The sequence below is a fragment of the Tachypleus tridentatus genome, chromosome 3 (genome assembly GCF_004210375.1).
Source record: "Tachypleus tridentatus isolate NWPU-2018 chromosome 3, ASM421037v1, whole genome shotgun sequence".
Taxonomy (NCBI): domain Eukaryota; kingdom Metazoa; phylum Arthropoda; class Merostomata; order Xiphosura; family Limulidae; genus Tachypleus; species Tachypleus tridentatus.
The window spans coordinates 108,994,185-109,013,283 of record NC_134827.1 but is presented as its reverse complement, the minus strand read 5'-3'; the positions used below and the strand labels follow the sequence as shown (position 1 = coordinate 109,013,283).

Here is a 19,099-nt window from a genome sequence, read left to right as displayed (position 1 = left end):
GGTAGCATATCATTATTCAAGTTTTATTTATTCGGAAAGAAAACAGGCTATTTTTATCTGAAAGTGTGTGATTTTTTTTTATTATATTAAATTAACTTTCATGATAAATATTATTACTCAAGTGTTAACATTTAGAAATTTCATCACTTCTAAAAGTGCCTGAAGGTGTCACACATGAATAATCGGATAAGTTAAGGTATGATTAGTTTTTAAACTTTATTTATTCTTTTCTTGAGTTATGATTAGACTTCTGACTCGAAATTTGCAGGGCTCGAATCCCGCCACCAAAAATGCTCGCGTTTTCAATCGTGGTGGAGATATAACGTGACAGCCAGTTGAAATACACCATAGCCCATCGTTTAGCTTTGTGCTTAATAGTGACAGCCAGTTGAAATACACCATAGCCCATTGTTTAGCTTTGTGCTTAATAGTGACAGCCAGTTGAAATACACCATAGCCCATTGTTTAGCTTTGTGCTTAATAGTGACAGCCAGTTGAAATACACCATAGCCCATTGTTTAGCTTTGTGCTTAATAGTGACAGCCAGTTGAAATACACCATATCCCATTGTTTAGCTTTGTGCTTAATAGTGACAGCCAGTTGAAATACACCATAGCCCATTGTTTAGCTTTGTGCTTAATAGTGACAGCCAGTTGAAATACCCCATAGCCCATTGTGTGGCTTTGTGCTTATTAGTGACAGCCAGTTGAAATACATCATAGCCCATTGTTTAGCTTTGTGCTTAATAGTGACAGCCGGTTGAAATACACCATAGCCCATGAGAGGGGGGACATCTACAGCCATCGAGACGATGGAGACGGAATCGAGAAGTTGGCGATGATATAACTGACCAGCTGTTTCTTGTCTAGTCTACCCCTGGTAACTCAGCGATAAGTCAGTGAGCTTACAACGCTAACATAGGATTTCGATACCCGCAATAGGCAAAATACGGATAGCTCTTTATGTAACTTTGTGCTTTGCAAACTCTCTAATCTATCAGTTAAAAACCATGAATGTCTAAGCGCAGATAGCTGTATAGCTTCGCGTAAAAATTATGAAGTGAACGAATACTGCACAATTTTGTAACTCAAGTTTACAGATGGGCGAATAGGAAATTAAGAGTAGTTCAAGTTACCCTTGACTTAGGTTTGTATTGTGTAAGAAACAAAACATGTATTTCATTACAGCAAAAACAACTATTTTCATAATAGATGGTAATTAACACTAGATAATAATCATAATAGATCGAGATATCTCCATAGGGTAACAACGAGTGTTAAAACGTTTCTGGGTTGAATACATCTTTCTAAACACAGTTAAAATAGTGTTGTAAATTGTTACCAAGATGAAGTTATTTCAATATTGTAGTTTTTGTATTCGTACAGTTTATCTACCAGACTCTAATAGTATTGACTCAAATGCTATTATTAAAATAACATATTTTTATTATATTTGTTGTAGTATTTGTTCTTAATTAATTTTTTTTACTATTATCATTACAATTTATTTTATCTTTTAGCATAACAATTATAATATTTCTTGCAATGTTTCTTGACCTTATAATATCATTTTTATTTTAACTTATTAGACTTCGTACTTCTTTTTGTAAAGAAACTTAAGGAGTGTGTTCCTTTTATTCGTTGTGGTTTATTAAACGTCTCATCTGCAGAAGGTTCGGGTAAGAGACGAATGTTTGTTCATTAATTTAAAAACAAAAAACGTAATGATTGTCCAAAATAATTATTTAGTACAAACACGTTCTATAGTGCTGATTATGTTACGTTACAACTATTTTGAATATGCAAATCAAGTCATATGACAACCACAACCGAAATAATGTCCTTGTGGAACGCAATGTATCAGGATTACATTTTGACATTGTTTAGTGTTTCATAGGAAGAGTGACCCCAACAAAAACTGATCACTTTGAGAAGGATATGTAATGACTCTCTACAACACTTTATGGTGTTAATACTCTTAGGTAACAAATGTGCAATATAATAACTCTCTATAACACTTTATTGTATTAATACACTTAGGTAACAAATGTGCAATGTAATGACTCTCTACAACACTTTATGGTATTAATACACTTAGGTAACAAATGTGCAATGTAATGACTCTCTACAACACTTTATGGTATTAATACACTTAGGTAACAAATGTGCAATGTAATGACTCTCTATAACACTTTATGGTATTAATACACTTAGGTAACAAATGTGCAATGTAATGACTCTCTACAACACTTTATGGTATTAATACACTTAGGTAACAAATGTGCAATGTAATGACTCTCTACAACACTTTATGGTATTAATACACTTAGGTAACAAATGTGCAATGTAATGACTCTCTATAACACTTTATGGTATTAATACACTTAGGTAACAAATGTGCAATGTAATGACTCTCTACAACACTTTATGGTATTAATACACTTAGGTAACAAATGTGCAATGTAATGACTCTTTATAACACTTTATGGTATTAATACACTTAGGTAACAAATGTGCAATGTAATAACTCTTTATAACACTTTATGGTATTAATACACTTAGGTAACAAATGTGCAATGTAATGACTCTGTATAACACTTTATGGTATTAATACACTTAGGTAACAAATGTGCAATGTAATGACTCTCTACAACACTTTATGGTATTAATATACTTAGGTAACAAATGTGCAATGTAATGACTCTCTATAACACTTTATGGTATTAATATACTTAGGTAACAAATGTGCAATGTAATGACTCTGTATAACACTTTATGGTATTAATACACTTAGGTAACAAATGTGCAATGTAATTACTCTCTATAACACTTTATGGTATTAATACACTTAGGTAACAAATGTGCAATGTAATGACTCTCTATAACACTTTATGGTATTAATACACTTAGGTAACAAATGTGCAATGTAATGACTCTCTATAAGACTTTATGGTATTAATATACTTAGGTAACAAATGTGCAATGTAATGACTCTGTATAACACTTTATGGTATTAATACACTTAGGTAACAAATGTGCAATGTAATGACTCTCTATAACACTTTATGGTATTAATACACTTAGGTAACAAATGTGCAATGTAATGACTCTGTATAACACTTTATGGTATTAATACACTTAGGTAACAAATGTGCAATGTAATGACTCTCTATAACACTTTATGGTATTAATACACTTAGGTAACAAATGTGCAATGTAATGACTCTCTACAACACTTTATGGTATTAATACACTTAGGTAACAAATGTGCAATGTAATGACTCTTTATAACACTTTATGGTATTAATACACTTAGGTAACAAATGTGCAATGTAATGACTCTTTATAACACTTTATGGTGTTAATACACTTAGATAACAAATGTGTCTTCAGATCGCGAGGGATTTAAAATTTCCGACACTTCTTTACTTAATAGCATTGGAGAAAATAGAAATATGGATCAACCAGGGGTTATCCAGAAAAAGACCTGCAACAAGTCGTACTGTAATTATGGTAATCAAAGTGCGATGTCATATAATAGGTAAAATCCATGAACATAAAGGTCAGCGTCAAAAGCCATTCACTTGTATGTAACCTACGCAAGACGAATCTCCGTCCGGGAAAACGATATAAGTGTCAACAAAAGATACTTCTATGACACATCCGTTCAATCGTCACAGATAGCTGTAGATAGGTTGAAACAACAAATAATCCTTGCTCTTCAGAAACATCTCTTAATTGTTATTTTTCACTTTGTCACACATTTCACTCATTTCTGAATTCCAAATTTTTCTCAGGTTTCTAATTCATAAAATTGTTACACTACTTTTTCAGGCTTGACATAGTGAATGATTGTATATTGCAACTTCTGTTTGTCAACGTCACATTCACAGTACCATTGGAGCCATCTATAGTGAATGATTCACTATAGATGGCGCCAATGGTTCAAGGTTAGTGCCATGGTGCTGCCAGCCTTTCACAGTGCCACCCACTGTTTATTTGTGAAGTTAATTCTTGAAATCCATGGAATCTGAACATACACTATGCATGATATTTGAATACAGATTATACACACGATATATATATTTTACACTCTCCTGAGTGACTATATTTTATATATTGATGACAGGACTGTAGGCCTACTTTGCTGGGCCTGAAAGCTTTAAGTTATATATTATATTATATATATAATTATATATGTTTATGGATGATTGCAAAAATAAGACAAACGCCTCAGTGTTCCATTCTGAAATCTGTCAAAAAGGTTGTCTCAAAATGAGACCAGGCTCAAACTAATAAATAAAAAAATCAGGCTAATAAAAGCCTAATTTAGGCTTTTCTTTTATGTTTTTATGTAAAAATTTTCCCGGGAGTCATGCCTCCGCACCTCTCAAGCATGGCTTAGTGCCTGCGGCGCTTGCATCAAGCACTCAACTAAACTCCCTCTAATGGTCATTTCTGGCTACGCTCCCTGGGCCTTAGGGCTGAGCCCCCTTTAGCTCCTACCTAAACACGCCACTGCTTTACATGACTTTTAACGTTTATGTAATAGATGTAATTTTGCCTATAAATTACACCATCAACATTCCTAATACTTCGCACGTAAGTTTTTGAATTCTGCGCATGCGCCATTATTGTAAACTGTACGATCTGATGAAGAGTGCTACCTCGAAACGTCATCCTTCTTTAAATAACAATACGTATATATAATTGGCGACTTTTCAACCTGTTATTTTATTTTAATATATTTTTGTCAGTTATGCAGTTTTAATTATATTTGTCTTGCAAAGGGATCGCACCAATAGATAAGCCTATTCGTAGTCCTCACAATCGTTTACGGCCCAGCATGGCCAAGCGTGTTAAGGCGTGCGACTGGTAATCTGAGGTTCTCGGGTTCGCATCCACGTCGCGCCAAACATGCTCGCCCTTTCAGCCTTAGGGGCGTAATAATGTGACGATCAATCCACTATTCGTTGATAAAAGAGTAGCCCAAAAGTTGGCGGTGGGTAATGATGACTAGCTGCCTTCCCTCTAGTCTTACACTGCTAAATTAGGGACGGCTAGCACAGATAGCCCTCGAGTAGCTTTGTGCGAAATTAAAAAAACAAACAACCAAACACACCGTCACAGATTGGGCTATATCTGCAGTGCTCACTACAAGCATCGAAACCTGGTTTTTAGGGTTAGAGGTCTTCACACTTGTCGCTGAGTGGGATCATGCAGTTATTCAGCCTTTCCTATAGGTGTTTGTTTGTTAGTTAAGTGAGAAGTTAGCCCAATGATCTATCAGTGATGCGCTCACTGCAAGTGATGGAAACCCTGTTTTAACGGTATGAGCTATCTGAAAGGACATTTTAATATGATTTTATTTATGTAAATTATTATTAATAATAACAAACTGGAGGAATTTTGCGATCAATGTTATTTTTTCCTTGTACGGTATATTATTTGTACAGAACAAATCAAGTGAAGATTTTATCCCCAAGAATAAATAAAACTCGGACGTCAGAGGAAGCAAACACAAGCGACTAAATAAAAGAAACATTTATTCACAATAGTGTGTTATGTGGCCCACCTACCGGCAGGCATCTTAAACTCCATTGTAACTTCACTGGCTGTTGGAATGGAAACGGATGCTTTTCCGAGAATTATATTATACCGCGCTATACTGCATTATACCAGATACGGTATCCCACAATCCATAGCTACCTACGTTACCAACTATTCCAAATAGCAGCAAAACGTGTTACAAAAATAAGCATATTTGCTGCTTTCTGTTTAAAAGTGCATAAAAAGTACAAACCACAGCGTTAAACTTCTAAAATTTTCAATCAGAAATGTTGGTTTCAGCTCTCAGTGTGTTTGGACTCTTTTTGTTTTGTTTTTAAAAATATATATATTGTAATTTGAACACCAGAAATATAATAAATTTACACTGTTTTCATTGAATTGTCTGAGTGAGCTTTTTATATAGAAACGACACATCACACTCTAGTTTCAGAAAAAAGTTAAGACATTTCTGAGTTGACCTATAAAGATAGACCAGAAGGAAAACAACTTTATTTTTCAGATTTTTATTAATGAAAATTGAGAAAGACAGCTAGTTCTTTTTGACACGCAAAAATTATATCAGAAAAGAAAATTATATTTAACATCCACGTGCTTGCTCTCTTACCAACGTGACAAGCAGTCACTTTCGTCAGGAGTTCGTGAAAAAGATATGTGGTCGGAAACTAAACAGGAAGCTACTTGTGGAAGTTAAAACTAATAATGTCAGTCATTTCACAACTTGAACCTTTAAGTGGGAACCACCGCGCGTGCGTGTGTGTGTTCTTATAGCAAAGACGCATCAGGTCATCAGTGTCCATCGAGGGAAACCAAACCCCTGATTTTAGCGGTGTAAATCCGAAGACTTACCGCTGTTCCACCAGAGGAAAATTGGAACCAGAATCTAAACACAACTAAATGAAGATTGCTGCTCTAGTCAGTATTCGTGGATTCTCAGAGTTTACCCAGAGATCCGAAACGGCGATGACAGTCGCTAATTCACACTCGTAAATTTACTCTGTAAGCGGGAGCACAACATGTTCGATCTCAATCATGCAAGTACTGAATACAATAGCTTATAAATGTATCATTGAAGAGTATATACTACATACATATAACAGTACTAAAGTAAATAAAACTGTAGATTAATTAGAATGTATATAAATAAATAATAATGACATATCTGTCTACCATCGGCAGGAATCGAACCTCGGAATTATGTGCGAATCTGTAAAATCACCGTTGGTCCATCGGAGTAATTCAATAAGCAAAGATTTGGGAGGCAAACCAAAATAATCCGTCTTAAAACCCTGACATGTGCACGAGTACTGGTTTGATAGGTATGTCCGTCTAGAGACATCACCAACAACAGTAACCGGAAACTTTATTTTTGGGGTTTGCCAAATCCCACAATAATTAGCACACTGCAGTTTAGCGTAAGAACTAGGCCTAACAAAATCGAATACTAGCCCTAATAACAAATATATGCTAAGCCTAACGGTAGCGTCGCATATTTTAACCATAGATCGAGGCGTAACAATCAGAAACCTAACTGATTTATGAAGGTTAAAGAATATAAAGCCTCCTGCTAGTACAGCGGTAAGTCTACTGATTTACAATGCTAAAATCAGGGGGTTCGATTCCCCTCGGTGGGCACAGCAGATATCCCGAGGTGGCTTTGCTATAAGAAACAATACAATACAAAATAAAAAATATAAAATGTCTAGATTAACCTGTTGACTGCCAAGTATTTCAGCTGCTACAATACAACTCTAATGCTTCTTCATTTTGTAACTTTTTCGTGACGTCATTTTGGATCGAAAGTGAAACAATTTGTAAGTAGGTCAAATGCATTTATGGTGCTGACATATAGCGTTGAAGTTAGGTATTATTTAGAACAAATTAACTCGTCCGTGGCACTGTGTTACCGATCGGCTTGGACGAGTTATCTCGTCTACGGCACTGAACGGTTAATAAAATTAACTTTTGTGAACCGGAATGTTTGATACTTGTATTGTTTAGCCGAGCACGAAATTTTCTTTCAGTATCATTGTATTAAGACAATTTGATGAATGAGGGCAAACTCAGAATCGAATTTTTTTTTTGTTCCTTTAATTTTAACACATTCTGCAGATTTATAGGCACATCACATACATGAACTGGAAAGGTTCCATCACTCCTGTTCTCAATGAATCTATGATTCATTTTCATGAAGGATTTCCCACAACAGGGTTTTCAAAACTTATAATGGATGCAAATTTTGTTTTTTTGAAATAAGAAAGAAAACAAGTGTCAACTTCCACGACAACGTAATTAAGGAAATGGTTTTTCTAAAGTCAATCATGTTAAAAGCGCAGTCATTTAAAAGACCGTGGCTATAGCATCATTAACTCATCCATCACAGTTTAAGTCAACTGAAAAGCGGCAGTTGACACTTTATTATCAACAGACCTACAGAAATTTCCATGAAAAAACCAAATAAAAAACGCATTAGTTTATAAAAGTGTTCCACCTTTTACGAACAACCCTACACTTTTAAGGAACATATAGTGGTTGAAATGTGTTTCTTTACTAACAACCGTAAGATAGGTTCTGATGCACTCCTCTACCAACCATACTAAGTTATGTGATTTTTTTTTTGTCTTTTCTTTCCTAAAACGTTTAGTTTCGTTGAAGAATTTCGAGTAGAGAATCAATGTGTCATCTTATTTGCCCCCACCTCGGTTCAAGTCTGCTTAAAAAACAACAAACAAAGCAATACCTTAGTCACTTCGTGTAACATTTGCCTACAAGTTTTTCAAACCCTCGTATTATACTGAAAATAATGCTAAGCCTAACATTTTTTTTCTAAGCTTATATATCGTACCGAAACATATGCTGTACCTAACATGTTTTTTTTAATAACCTCATGGTTGTGTACCAAAACAGTTGCTAAGCCTAACTTCTTTTTTTTCTAAGCCTACATGTCGTACCGAAACAGATGCTATGCCTAATGACTTTTTTAATAACCTCATATTTGTTCCAAAACAGTTGCTAAGCCTGATGCCTTTTTTATAATCTCGTGTATTTGTACAGAAACACCAGTTCTTTTGGGACAGTAAAATTAATGCAAATAAAATAAAAATTGACGTTAGAAAAACAAGTAATTATGTTATTAATCCTTAAGTTACCAATCTGATTTGTAACTGACGTAAATAGAATTAATAATAATTCACTTATCTAATTCACACCACAACAGTCGTTGTTTGTGAAATCTAAAAATATGTCTGTCATATTCCAGTTGGCCTCATAAGTACACGTATCAGGTTTGTTTTGAATATCGCGCAAAGCTACACAAAAGCTATCTGCACTAGCCGTCCCTGATTTAGCAGTGTAAGATTAGAGGGAAAGCAGCTAATCATCACCACCCACTGACAACTCTTGGGCTACTCTTTCACCAACGAATAGTGGGATTGACCGTCCATCATAACGACCCCACAGCTGAAAGGGCGAGCATGGTGTGACGGAGATTCGAACCCGCGATCTTCGGTTTACAAGTCTAGTGCCTTAACCACCTGGTCATGCCAGGCACAGGTATTGTTAGCACTAGATGTTACAGATATATTGTGGTTTACATACAACATTCTTTTGTTTGTATTAGCCTTAACCACCTGGTCATGCCAGGCATAGGTATTGTTAGCACTAGATATTACAGATATATTGTGGTTTACATACAACATTCTTTTCTCACATTCAGATATAAACTGTTAGAACTTGCAAATAAAAATTTTGTTTGGCCTTTATGTAAATCACTTCCTTCAGTACCATAATGCATACTTTATACAACTACTATTTTGAATAAAAGAAACAAAACAGTGTTACGAGGGATTCCAAAATAAAATGTAACTTATTAATTTTAATAACTGACAAAATTTTCCCACTTTGAGTTTAATCCAATTTTATTATTATACAACATAAAAACGTACATGATAATCTGTTTTTGTTTGTTTTTCTTTTATACAGGTTAAAAAAAGTGATAAAAATGAGAGGTGTATGAACTACAGCACACATACAACACGAATAAAAATCATAAGAATGTACAAGGAAGACACGGTCCTAGTGCTTGGAATTCTTTGACATATTCATCACTGCAACTATAGCATCAACTGGATCAATAAATTCTCGCATGTGTTTGTGTCCAAGTATCCAGTCTGGTTGGATTTGTGGCTGGGTTTTGGTGACATGGGGAATGCAGACAGACATGCTGGAAATCACGCTCTTGGAACACACAGAAGATGAAAGAAATGAAGACGATAGAGTGGTGGACAACCGAGCTTTGGTCAGTTTCCTTTCCTCTTCCATCTTGTGTCGCCGACAGGTAAGATAATGGAGACTTTTGATTTTCTCCATCACATTCTTGTTAGATTTCATCACCTACAACAAAGTCAAGTCAGCATTCAGTTCAGTTCATACACTCTTTCAAGTAATATATGTTTCAGATAATAAAGACAGTTGACAGTTGCAAAAATAAAAATATGACAGAAGACATTACAAGAAATTCACAATTAATTACATTTCAAACAAACCAAAATTATTACACAGTTTGTTCTCTCCAGGACAATATCAAAGCTGACCCAAATTAGAAAATTTGCAAATATACCACATGTAAATTCAGGTTAGAAAAAAACCAAAGTATTACAACACTTAAGAACACAAAATATAAACACTGTAGAGGTAAAAGGAACACTAAAATAATCTTTTGTTAGACTGTTAATAACTGTGATGAATATCCTCTGTGCCATTCTACAGCCTAGTGTGCAAACAGTAACCTCTGTGCCATTTTACAGCCTAGTGCGTAAACAGTATCCTCTGCCATTCTACAGCCTAGTGTGTAAACAGTATCCTCTGTGCCATTCTACAGCCTAGTGTGTAAACAGTATCCTCTGTGCCATTTTACAGCCTATTGTGCAAACAGTATCCTCTGTGCCATTTTACAGCCTAGTGTGTAAACAGTATCCTTTGTAATATATTTCTTGTTTTACATTTATTAAAACAACAAACAACAGTGTAGTTAAAACACTAAGAATTAATTGTATACCATCACCACCCTATTAATGTAATCACATTATTATCATCTCACTTCACAACAAATCTGACACATTTCAGACACCATAATTTTCGGATATTTCTGTTTGCTGCTAGAACTCTCTTCCTCGTAACAAGTTTACAAAGATAAAAGTCTATCTAGATTTTAATTTCTACTAGCTGGTCGATAGTCGTTATTACCGAGGCCTTCCCAGGATCCTGGAAGAAGATCCATAACAGTGTACAGACTTTCGAAAAAATAGTTTCACCCTTCTCTCTGTAGATTCGCAAGAGGTCCAGCAGAGTATCGAGAGAACCAGTCACTGTCCACACAGAATCCACCGTTTTATCATACTGTTGATGTGGAAAGAAAACAATTCATTGAGATTGTGTTACAATATGATGAGAAAATCAAGTGAAACACACACTGTGCATCTATTACACAAAGAGAGAGAGAATGCTATCAAGTTACACTTATTAATTTGTGATAAGAACCAGATGCCCACTTACATCAAAACTGAAATCTAATTTCATAACGAGTACAGCTAATTAAGTACGCTTTTCTTACATGTGTAATTATATAAACTATAATGCTTTGTTTCATCAAAGACAAGGGTACTCTCAGTATTAAAGATAACTTAGGCCATAAATACATGACACACTTATCTTAAATACAATAACATTGTATAATGTAGCTTAAACAACAGTATTATAAGATATATACAATATTTGAGTAAGACCTGCACATGCATACATAAAACAAAGAAATTAACACATTTCTTCAGTAGTAAAGTTTGAAACACATTTACAAGTTCATTTCAATGCAATTTAAGTGTTTTTTTAATCCCTTGTACTTCTTACTCTCATGAAAATGGTATAAATTAAAACTTAAATCACAAAAATGATGCAGTTAAGTTGGTCTTTTTATAGTAATAGCTGAGGAAAAAACGTTTTTATACGGAAACAAATTAAGGGTAAGTTAGGTCCCAGGCTAAACGTTTTATACAGAGCCCATCATGAAAAAACAAAAAAGTGAAACCACAAAATGGGGTTTGTTTGTTTTTTTTTCACCCTAGCCCCCACCTATAATACTCCTTTAAAGCTCTGTGAATGTTTAGGATTTCAGTTTCACACACAAACTTTCTCAGAGTTCTTTTGTTAAGGTCTGTATGTTATGGTAATAATAAAACAATGACTTTCTCAGAGTTCTTTTGTTAAGGTCTGTATGTTATGGTAATAATAAAACAATGACTTTCTCAGAGTTCTTTTGTTAAGGTCTGTATGTTATGGTAATAATAAAACAATGACTTTCTCAGAGTTCTTTTGTTAAGTGGTAATAATAAAACAATGACTTTCTCAGAGTTCTTTGTTATGGTTATGGTAATAATAAAACAATGACTTTCTCAGAGTTCTTTTGTTAAGGTCTGTTTGTTATGGTAATAATAAAACAATGCAAAGATTTCATGAAAACAAATAAAGGAAAATAGCAGAAAATATTTAATGTAAGTTTAAAGCCGGGTGTTAAACTGTCATTACAGAAGCATCTGGTTTATAAAAACCAGTTTAGAAATGAAATAAAATAAGGTTAACTTGCAACAAAAAATAACTCAGTATTATAGAGGTGTTGCAGAAACATGCAGTACTGGATAAGAGAAAGATTGAAGAAGCTAAACGTCACACAATGTAAACAGCTCGCCTTTCTTGATGACGAGAAACCCACTTGAAATAAAAATGTATTTTAGAACGGCTGGTATTAACACTTACTGATAAGCAAAGACCAACGTTTCGACCTTCCTAGATCATATTTAGAAATAAAATGATCAATGAACAATAATACCTTTGAAGCAGAACTTATGTTGTCATGGTAACAACCCAAGTGAAACAGAATCTCTGTTGGAGAATACAAACCTTGGCAAGATTTAACAAGATGTTTGTGGAATATTTAATCAATTCCATGTGAGGCAAGCTTCGGTTACAGCTTCGTATCAACTGGAAAAGGATTTCTACTGCACTGCCTTCTGCTATCTTCTCACAACATGACGCCGAGAGCCGGGTAACAACATCTGGGCAATTACATAAAATGGTTTAGCACAACTTTCAAAAAATGTAAAACAACCTTACAAGGATATTATGAACACCATAAAAAAATTTGGTATAAACACAGTAAGTGAAATTTAAAAATTTTAGAAGAAAGAAAGATTAATAGTGAAATAATTAAAACAATCGTTTTCTTTGGTTAAACAAAAGTTTCATTTTAAAATTCCACCTACATTTCTTAAGGGAACTTACTAGGAGAAACGTGAAGAAAAAATATCTACAGTCTAACCTGAATTTATCACTTTTGTTAGGCCTAAAAATATATTTTTCCATCCTAGACATTCTACATCAATACTCATTCTATAACAGACAACCACAGATGGTTATTATATCACACACCAGTGTTTAATAAGTTTTCCTGGTTTAGTTCAAGTGAAGGTAAAACCATTAAAATCTTTACCCAGAATAAAAACATTTTAACAGTTTTTCCAGAATGTAAAAAAAAAATTATTCTTGGTCCCAGAAACAGAAAAATTTTCATGATTTTAAAATGTTAACTCTAGCGTTTAAGTGATTGCAAAAATGATTCCAACAACAGATGGAATCTTGTGTAATTGCTAGTCTCAAAATTACTTTTATGTAATGTATGCACTCTCAGATATAAAGACAGAGGGCAAATGCAACAAACAAAATCGTTTGTAATTCATTAAATACTTACTACACATGTACAACTCTTCTTAAACTTACAAAAATCTCAACTTTTATATTCAAAACAAACATTTTGTAAGCCATATATTAAAGGATCTGACACTGCCTAGCAGCACAGAATAGAACGACATACACAAACACTCGAGCATTATACAACATGCACGTGTTCGTGATAAAAGTTGTCACAATATTTTATTAACACTCAGGCTTCTTACTAAACAAAATGTTTCATTTAGTTTTCCAGTACATTTTCTCAGTGGTCACACTAGAATGTGAGCATCAGAATATAACAGAAATGTATTGAATATGTTGGTATTTCCAAGAAACAGAGAAATCCATAAGATAATAAAAATAGCACTTTGCGCTTTCTCATAACCAGAATGGAAGAGATAAAAGCAGAAATTAGTACTATTATGATTAATTTGTTTTTTTAAAAGGTTACAGACTTAATACATTAAACCATCAGCAAAGATAAACCAACACCGTGTCCGAAGCAAGTGAAACTTTGACATTTTTCGCTACGTCATCCGTCAACATTGAGAAATTTAGTTAAGTTTGTTCTAAAAAACAAAATTCCTGGATTTAAGACCCACAAGAACGTTTGGTCATACATAAAACTTGAAAAATTATTTCTCTCCTGTTTTTCTAATTACAAATCTTGAGAGTAATTAAAACAAGTGGGTGTCATAACAAGAGAGCTAAAAAATCTCAGTCTCACCTAAATGCATCAGTGCAGACAAGATGTAGGATAGATTTCGGCAACGTAATAAGAAATCTAGAGCCGAAGTTGTTCGATTGCATAATTTCTTATCTTCAGTAGCATTCGCATTAACGGTTTTCAATCTTTCTCTTATTGTTTTCAGTTGACGACTCTTGAGTTTGCAACGCTGCACGTGCCCTCGCCAAGCAGCCTGATGTGAAAGAAACATATTACTACAATATTAATTTTTTAAACAATGACAAATGATATACAAAGAATAAGAGAAACTGATACACTTACCTACATGTTGTCAGAGTTCTAATTTTTCTCTCTGTTACATATCTAAAGAAAACAGATTAATTTGCACATCTGATAATAATAATCTAACCACTACAACTAAATGTAAGTGATTTTAACATTTTTAGTAATATAACAGAAACATGACCTTTGAAATTCCCGGAACCACCTGACTCGTTAACAGACATATCACACGATTGAACTAGGCAACACGATTCGACAAATCTAGGAACTAAATCTACTGAACCAGAGAAAAGACTATAACAAACCTGAAATTGTTATACTGATGGTTATAAAACAGACCAAATAATCTGATTAGATAAAATAATTGCAAGAAACTTTTGGATATGAGCAGAATTATAATAAAATAATTATGGATCAACACAATGGTCAGCCATCTTAAAAATATATATATATCTCTTCTGTATGGATGGTGCCACACAAACATACCCTAATCTCCTGCTCAGACCAGTCAAGATTCATTTTACAAAATCCAATTTAACAGGCACTTTCTGAGCATGATTCGTTAGCTGCAAAAATCTGATTATTGCAACAACAACAACAACAAAAATTCCTGTAGAAGGCAATGAACAACAAATAACAGATCTATTTCTCACTTATGTGATAAAATACCACCCAATAATAAACATTGTTAACAGATAACTGTAGACATATCACAGTAGAAAACCAATAAACTTGCAACGCCCTGGTCTCATTGCAGGAAACATCAGAACAAGAATGGCAGGCCTAAAACAGCTTCAAGGTCAAAGGTATTAGACACAGGGCAAATCTGTTATGGCTACACTACACACAAGTTTGGTTGAAAAATAGCCTCCTATTTGGTTTTACCCAAAATTCCATTATCACAACTCAAATTGGTTCAGCTCTCTAGGGCTAAAGCCATCCTAAAACGTGCCTTCGACTCCTCTGTAGCCCCTGCATTCAACAAACAGTTTTATTGTTCCAGCTGCTAAATATTAAAGCATGTATACCTACAAGACATAGCCCACTTCTCCATCAATCTCTATCTGGTCCTCTACACAGACCAGGAAGAAACTGGTTCCATTCTTGACTTAAGATCTGGATAACATTTTATTCACACATGAATTATGCAAGCTCTAATAATCCTTATAAAAAATCTGACCACTAAAACTTAACAGGTCAACTCAATATTTATGCTAAACTTCAGTGTACACACTTTACCTTCCAATCTACACTTGATTGTACAAACCTGTATAACTGTAGCTGCATTTTGTTCCTTTACCAACCTCCTATAAACCAACCATGAACGCACTTTTGCCTGTATCACAGTTGCTGCCTTTTCTTGTGTAAGAAGATAAATTCGAGCAGCTCTCTGGAACAGTATTACGTTCTGTCGCAGACGTAAAAACCACAGTCTCTGCAAGCGTCCTCTCATCCACCTCTGGAGAAGTCATGAAATACTTAATGTAAGACATCACAAGTTGTACAGTTACAATAAATCAAATTTTGGCAAAAGCAAGTTTACAAAAATCAGAAGTACTTATAAAAATAGAAGCATGTTCTGTTTCACTTTCCAAAACCACTAAGATGTATATCACTGTTCAAAGAGATACATATTTATAATTTAAAATATGCCATATTAGCTCAAATAAGGAAACTTCTTAACTACAGTAATAGTAATAAAATAAACATAACAAAATTGTCTTTATTTTTCATAAACACTCAAAAATAAAATATTAGTTTTGTTCTAGGTTATACAACAGTTATTGTGCTGTTTTCATAAGTTATCTTTGTTTAGAAAAACGTTAAAATGTGCAAGTCATACCTGTAGGGATTATCACACAGTATTCACACTGATGAGTTAATTTGATATTTAACATTAAAAAACCATTTAATGTAAGTAACCCCTACCACATATTTCCACAATCCTTTTGATAGTTTTCCACACCTTTTCACATGACAAACTTTTTTCAAGCTCACCTTTCAACCAATCATTATCTTAAAAACATAAATGATATATTAATTGAACTTGTCACACACTTCTTGTAGTTTGTTTGGAAGTTTGCATAAAGCTACACAAGGACTGTCTGTGTTAGCCATCCCTAATTTAGCAGTGAAAGACTAGAGTAAATGGAGCTTGTAATCACCACCCACTGCTAATTCTTGGGCTACTCTGTTACTAACAGACAATACGATTGACCATCACAAAACCACCCCAGGGCTGGCGTGTTTGGTGGGATGAAGATTCAAGCCACAAGCCACAACCCACAGATTGTGATTTGAGTGATATAACTGCCTAGAAGTGTCAGGCCCACCCACTTCTTTTGAAAACAACAATGCCTTACATTGAGACTGGTAAGATCATTTTAATACTTCTACAAAACTGTTACGTGTTTTGTTTTACAGACAATAAGAATTCCCATATACGTTTGATTTTCACAGGTCCAGCTCTGTTGAAGAGATCTGGTACAGATGACAAGTTTTCTTGATGGCAACTTGTGACAGACAAAAACTTGTATTAAATGTTACAAAACCTGTAAATCACTATTTAATAATAAACGAAATAAAAGCAACTGCAGTCAAACATGTTTAACTTTAATAGTTTTCACCCAAAAACATATCTTAGTTTTAACTTTTGGAAGAAAAACTATATATAGTGCAAAGACACTTCAATCTTCCAAACACAAAAATAAACTCTAAAATGAAATGTCTGAAAAAAGTCTTACCACAAAAATTTTCTTCAATGTACTTAAATTGAAAACTGTAGAGCAGTGTGGAAATTATGGTAGCTTACAAGTGATTTTATTCCCAAATTTCTGGGGTCAGATGTGTATCAAGTTGCACTCTTTATGCATAAAAATAATGCCCATATACTTTGACCAGTATGAACATTTAATGTTTAAAAACTAAGATTACTAGCCTGAATAACAACAACTGCATCCAGTTGTTTCTTCGCCAACCTCAAATTTAATATTCGTCGGTAAAACCTTTGAACTCGTACAGCCGATAGATGACGTAATACCATGGCTACAAAACATTCCACTTTGACAGTTCTTGCCATAAGTAAAGCCTATAATTTAAAATAAACAAAAGATAATTATTTATAATCAATATTCAATAATACAAAATATACTACAGTAATATGACCAACAAGAAATTCAACATTTCAGAAATGTTTAGCATAAAAACTTTGTTATTAACACAGCAAGTTCACACAAACACCCCTATTTAATTATTAATCTAAATATTACATTCAGTTTTATCACTTTTTGTGATAAGTAAATGGAAAGGTCAGACATTCTATTTATTATTTTTAGAGGTACTCAGTGATATCCATAAGTAATATATTCAACAAATCAAGTTTCAAAACAAAACATTTAAAGATTAAAATGAAAACTTGTTAAATCAGTGTTTTGATATGAATACAGATTTTAGGACTAAATATCAAACGTTTTAATGTTTGTTTTTTCCAACATTTAGCATCCTAAAGCAGCTTAAACTCATTGGTAAACTGTGCCACATTTAGTATACCTAGATCTTAGAGCATTTCATAATCTACAATTTCAACTAATGAACAGACCTCGACAATGTTTCGACTAATATAGATACATAAAGTAGTTGATAAAAAAAAACAACATCTGAAACAATGATTTACTTACATCCAGGTGTTTTGAGCCAAGAAACCACGAACAGTTTCTTGTAATTTTACTCTAATTTCAAGTTGCTGGTCCATCTGAAGAAGTTGCTGGCATTGTAACCAACTACGTGCCTTGACTTGGAGTAGTAACACTGGCCGATAGATTTTCAGATAACGTCTTTTAATCAGAGCACTTTTGTACCATCTTTGAATTGTAATGGCTGCCTTTAACCTTTTCACTTGTCGACGTACTAACCAACCTCTTGTAGCTGCTTGAAGCTTCACTGTGCTGCTTTGTAATCTCTCAAACCTGTAATCATTTTTTAAACTTATTTCACACAAACTGTTCATTACAATTTCTGTAATACATGCAACTGAAATGAATCTTCGCTTCAAGTTGGAAGAAAAATTCAGAATAAAAGTATTACAAAGTGAGAAACAAACTGGATATAATGTGATATCATGAAGACATTACAAGTGAGAAACAAACTGGATATAATTACATGAAGACATTACCAAGTGAGAAACAAACTGGATATAATGTGATATCATGAAGACATTACCAAGTGAGAAACAAACTGGATATAATGTGATATCATGAAGACATTACCAAGTGAGAAACAAACCATGAAGACATTACCAAGTGAGAAACAAACTGGATATAATGTGATATCATGAAGACATTACCAAGTGAGAAACAAACTGGATATAATGTGATATCATGAAGACATTACCAAGTGAGAAACAAACTGGATATAATGTGATATCATGAAGACATTACCAAGTGAGAAACAAACTGGATATAATGTGATATCATGAAGACATTACCAAGTGAGAAACAAACTGGATATAAAACATGAAGACAACAAGTGAGGATATAATGTGATATCATGAAGACATTACCAAGTGAGAAACAAACTGGATAATGTGATATCATGAAGACATTACCAAGTGAGAAACAAACAAACATGAAGACATTACCAAGTGAGAAACAAACTGATATAATGTGATATCATGAAGATGATATAATGTGATCATGAACCATTACCAAGTGAGAAACAAACTGGATATAATGTGATATCATGAAGACATTACCAAGTGAGAAACAAACTGGATATAATGTGATAT

General features: G+C 33.8%; 1 protein-coding gene across 1 annotated transcript; it reads right to left on the bottom strand.

Moving 5' to 3' along the window:
• Nucleotides 1-9,506: 9,506 nt before the first annotated feature.
• On the bottom strand, nucleotides 9,507-17,380 carry LOC143246158 (abnormal spindle-like microcephaly-associated protein homolog). Its single transcript, XM_076492369.1, has 6 exons — nucleotides 17,255-17,380; nucleotides 15,584-15,775; nucleotides 14,074-14,266; nucleotides 12,519-12,673; nucleotides 10,812-10,964; nucleotides 9,507-9,959 (listed from the first exon to the last, which is right to left on the bottom strand). Exons 1-6 carry the CDS (start codon nucleotides 17,357-17,359, stop codon nucleotides 9,642-9,644), a joined length of 1,116 nt encoding a protein of 371 aa, XP_076348484.1. The 5' UTR covers nucleotides 17,360-17,380; the 3' UTR covers nucleotides 9,507-9,641.
• Between the last annotated feature and the right edge of the window lie 1,719 nt (nucleotides 17,381-19,099).